The sequence below is a fragment of the Perna viridis genome, chromosome 1, assembly GCF_037379345.1.
Source record: "Perna viridis isolate PV_CMFRI_1.1 ecotype Kerala chromosome 1, ASM3737934v1, whole genome shotgun sequence".
Taxonomy (NCBI): domain Eukaryota; kingdom Metazoa; phylum Mollusca; class Bivalvia; order Mytilida; family Mytilidae; genus Perna; species Perna viridis.
The window spans coordinates 57,114,765-57,119,869 of NC_142445.1; the positions used below are offsets into that span (position 1 = coordinate 57,114,765).

Genomic DNA, 5,105 nt, shown 5'->3' on the forward strand with positions numbered 1-5,105 from the left:
TTATTCGATAACGCATAATTTGATTTTGGGTGTAACACGAGTAAACTTTTAATCGACTGACTTGCCCAAGATGAAATCTGGAATTTTTATATTTCTTATGCGATTGTTCAAAACATTATACCCCTTTATATATTTGAACCGATTAAAAGGATTTTACTATTTTTTATTTAAACAGTTTACTATTTGACAACTACGTAAGTGTACACTTTCTATAATACCACTATGAAAATCACAATATATAATAAAACACTTTTATATTTATTGGTTCCAAAAGTAGCTTCTTTGGCTTAAAATGGTTTAATTTCCAACGATATTTTTGAACACATAACATTTTTATATTAGCAAGGGTTACTAGTTTCTACAGTTTGTTCATTCACATCTGATATAATCTCAAGGGCTGTTCCAGTGTTACCAGAATTCTTAAGCTGTGGTGGAGATAACAGTGGTTGTTTACCAAAGCGGTCCTTTATGTTTCTGTTACGTTCTAAATACTCGTCATAGTATTCCGCGTCTTGTCCTTCTCGTCTTTGTTTCCTGATTTGAGTGGCAATCATCACCATTAGCGCAGTGGCATAGAACATGATGACAATAACTACGTACAGCAGTTCGTTTAGTTCACTGTCTTTGTACTTTTTCTTGTTGTTCAAAAGGACAAATGTTCCATTAGTGAGACATTCTGGACAAGATGTATTTACGTAAATAGCTACCACAGGCATAACTATATCTTTGTCATGACAGTTCTGAAATAAAAGAAATCAAATGTATTTGTTAAACCCTGAATATATTACTCATTTGAAAAGGGTATCGACGCTTTGTATTTGTAATTATCCGTTTCATCGTACGATCGCTGGGGTCTTAATTGATAGCTTCAGACTCTAAAGATAAAACCTTTTAAGGCTATTTATATCTATTAGTTTAATTCAAAGTAGCCCAGAAAATGTAATTGGCCACGGCTGTTACAATTTAATAACATCTTTGGTTTCCCGGAGTATTTTAATGTTAAGATGGCTATCACATTCTTACAAAAGAGAGTTCAGACAAACAATCATTCGGTCACTTTTGCAATAAAATTGTCGTACAAATTCCTAGAACACAACATCTAATTGAAATATTTTAACCGTACACTGGAAAACTATTTTTCTCTTACTTTTTTCATTACCAGGTAAAATTAAATTTATGTTTCAATTAACATGTTTTATACAGGTTCTATAGTATTGAGAATTGTCATCATTATACATGTAAAGAACTCACCTTAACCTTCAGATGCCGTTAGTAAGTAACATGCCTTAACACAACTTAATTAATTTATGTGCATAATAAAAATAAGTCATGTCACGTCCAGATAATTGACTTTTCATTTTTTGTCCTTACAAAAATGTTAAAAGTCATAGTAAATAGTAAATAGATGCTCCATATGGACTCACATATGATACCAAAGCTGTTACATAATTCTACATGTTAAGATTGTTTATGTGTTTTATGCGAATTAGACGTAACACTTACCTTCCAATTATGTCAGTCCATTTAAACAAAACTCTAGAATGAAATTAAAGAGGATCATTATCGGGTTTAAATGTTGTCCTTTACGGAATGGATATCAAAATATAAATGTTAATTCCTGTCACTGTAACGCCGCCATATTGATTTGTGCATAATCGATCTTACTTTCATTTGATCATCGCGTTAATTTCCGTAACAGATTTTTATCAAATGTAACGCTGATTTTTGAACAATACATTTCCAAAGTGCGTTTATGGTAATCATCAACTGCAGCTTGTCGATTTTCAACTTTTCTAAATGTTGGTAAATATTTTTTTGCATGAAGTTGACGTAATAGCCTCTGTATTTATGCTATTGTTCATATGGTATTTATTTTAATATGATGCAGATGTAACATTAAGGAAAAAAGTTGAAGAAATTGATATAATACTTAAAAAAAAGTCTTGCATTTTTACAGTTTTACATCAAATAAAATTTATTTACTTCACAATTTTACAAAATTATTTTAGACGTGAGCTATAAACAGATAAACATTTTGTTTTGTTAAAGATGTAATCAAGATCCTTGCACTCGGAGTTAAGGGTTAACTTCCTTCAGACTGAACTTTGGTTCTCCTGAGTTACCTATATTATGTCCTGCTGTTTTCTTTTTTCAATAATTTCCTGTATCATTTCGGTATTCATGGTCACGTTCTATCTCATTTAGACGCCATGGATGTCAGTGTTTTCATTCCATTTTTCTTCTCTGGCTTGTGAATGTTGGTGTTCCAGACCGTATTACCATCAGTTGTGTGATACCTACTGCTGTAAACTCTCGGCTATTATCACTTCGTGACATTTGTGGTGAACTAAATGTCATTTTGGAAGATGATTAGCAGATAAGAGATGATTTCTGCAGTTCCTACCAGACGCTGGTCTGGAAAACAGAGACAAAATAGAGTCTGCCATCTTTGCAACGATGGTTTTAGAAATGAACTTCACTACCTTTTTTTATGCAAAAATTATGATATCAAAAATTTTCGTGCACTATATATACCTCAATAATACAATTAATACCCCGAGAGGATATACATCACTTACCCTTTTTATCAGAAAAAATGTACTATTTCTTTAAAAAATGTATATTGAACCTGTGCGATTACATTTTTTATTTGACTAAGTGATATTGGTATCTTATCGTACTGTATATATTGTGTGAATGCATTTCTGCATTATATGTATGTCCTCCTGTAGACACATGTGTCTGGGGTTAAATAAAATACATTGTCTTTGTCTTTGGCATATTTTTGTAAAAAGATCCTGATGGTCATTATGATTATGAAACTACTTCAGGCATACTTCGAATGTCGACATAATTGTACATTTATGACTCCTTGTCTCTTTCTATTTCTATCGCATATCTGTTCGAAATTTTCTAATGTAAAATATGCTAACTTTGATAAAACCAATAATTTAAAAAGAGGATGCATTACCTTAAAATGTGGCGTTCTATAAAATGACAATAGTCACACATGGCATTGAACGCTTATAAAATACACAAAATACTATTCATTTATATTGCAAATTTTGATATGCTGTACACGTGTTTCAATGAGTTAACTGTCACTAGCAGATTTAGAATCAAATATATTCGAAGATCTAAATCCAAAAATTAATTGTTTACAAGAAACACTCAAAACCAAAACTATCGGAATAAGAAGCCAAATCCACACATAGACATTCTACCATGTGCAATAAAGGAATGTTTTAGGTATTTTGAAATGAGTATTACTGCAAATTTTGATAAATATGATGAATAAAATCTGAAGAAACATTTTTGAACTTGTCTCTTTGAATTTTGAAAATTATAGACATTATGTACATCGCTTTGTATGAAATCGCAATTGACAAATATCTATCATTGCATTTATCAAATTAATATTTATAGTTGTTGAGGCTTCAACAAAAGGTATAAGCTTAACTGCAATGTTACTTTGTTCTGACTTTCCCATCGCCCGTCGTTGTGACTTTTGTTCCCTACAACCGGTTTGAAATGATAGTTAATTGTATAATACGAGTTTTGTTTTTTAACAGAATCATTCCTGCAGGTCCTTTTCTCTTTGTTTCCATTTTAATTGTTTTATTTGTGTACTTACCTTTCACAAGTTAGACTAAGTGGTATTTTGGTTTTTTAATTAGAACGTCTTCCGTTATATACAATTTGATTCTTAAAAAAATCCCTGATAATGCAACCATCAACCTTAGTCCTTTTATTCATATACAATTTATTTTCGAGTAGCTAGGCCAGGTTATGACATTAACACGCATATATTGCATCATTCGGCTTGAATGGGAAACTTATGATCGTGTAAGTACTGTTTATAGTGTATTTATAATCCCAAAAGACATCATGATTTTGCCTTTATATGTATCCTGTAAAAGAGATCCTCATAAACTTGGCAGATATTTAAGGTTTTTTATTATTTTGTTTTTGTTTTTGCTCTTTTTCTTTTTAATTTATTTTATCTTTGTTTTTTTTATGATTTGTGGTTTCCTATCCAAAACATAGCGTGCGCTTCATATGTAACGTACTCAAGAAAAATTATCCGACAGGAAACACCATAACTATTGTAAATTTCGACATGCGGCGTACGTTTTAATGCGTACCATCTAAAAGGAAATACAATGTATCGTAGTCCAAACATAAAAAGTCTACATGAAGTACTAAATACATAAAAACAATATAAATAGGAATAAATCCAAATTATTTTACCATGTGAACTTCAAAGTCGAAGATCTGGTAATTAAATTTTGTAATACTATCTATGATACAAGTCAGACTTGTAAAATTGTATTCTTTATGAAAAAAGGAAATTCAGAGGTAAAATCGTTTTTTTAGAATCCATACGAACAACACTACATGGCTGGATCTGTAAAATATACCACCAAACCTCTTTCAAACTTTTAACTTTTACACTCATATGCTGTCAAAGAGGGCCCCAGTCCTACCATGACACTTTTTACTCACGTAGTGGTATTAATTCAATGTGGATCCTGAAAAATTTTAAAGATCTTCTGGAAACCCTCACTTCATCACTTTATCAGAATATAATAGCATTGAAACATATGATTCTTCAAATCTTTATACTTCTATTCCCAAAACTCAGTTAAAATCCCGACTCAAAAACATTATTTAAGAATTGGCTATGATAAAAATTTTGTCCATTGAAAAATAACATAATTTTTCCATGTGCATATTGTTTATAGCGCGAAATGCAATAAACTAAATGTGCACATGGAATATTTATGTTATTTTTCAATAGGCAAAATTTTTATCATAGCCAATTCTTATCAATTAATTTTAAAACATATTTTTATCTTTAAACATGAGAAAAGTAGCCCTAAATTTAACTGAATAGGGGCGTGTCAATATTTTTTTACACGGTACTCCTAGATACAAATATATAGTTCATGGTAGAGATTCCTCATACTTGATAAAAAAAACAATCCCAAATCATCTTTCAAATATAACGAAGAAGATGTTTTCAAAATGCTCGAATTTTTTTTTTATCGACAACATATTTGTCCAGTGTGACGGACGCGTTTTTTCCAACAGTCTTCTGAGAC

General features: G+C 30.9%; 1 protein-coding gene across 1 annotated transcript; it reads right to left on the reverse strand.

Annotated features, from left to right (window-relative positions):
- Nucleotides 1-239: 239 nt before the first annotated feature.
- On the reverse strand, nucleotides 240-1,745 carry LOC148629521 (uncharacterized). The gene is made up of 2 exons (XM_088564764.1): nucleotides 1,504-1,745; nucleotides 240-740 (listed from the first exon to the last, which is right to left on the reverse strand). The coding sequence occupies exon 2, from the start codon at nucleotides 714-716 to the stop codon at nucleotides 339-341; it is 378 nt and encodes a 125-aa protein (XP_088420890.1). The 5' UTR covers nucleotides 717-740; nucleotides 1,504-1,745; the 3' UTR covers nucleotides 240-338.
- Between the last annotated feature and the right edge of the window lie 3,360 nt (nucleotides 1,746-5,105).

What these genes read in the sequence shown, in the direction of transcription:
- LOC148629521 (XM_088564764.1), bottom strand. Translation starts at nt 716, where the DNA reads ATGCCTGTGGTAGCTATTTACGTAAATACATCTTGTCCAGAATGTCTC.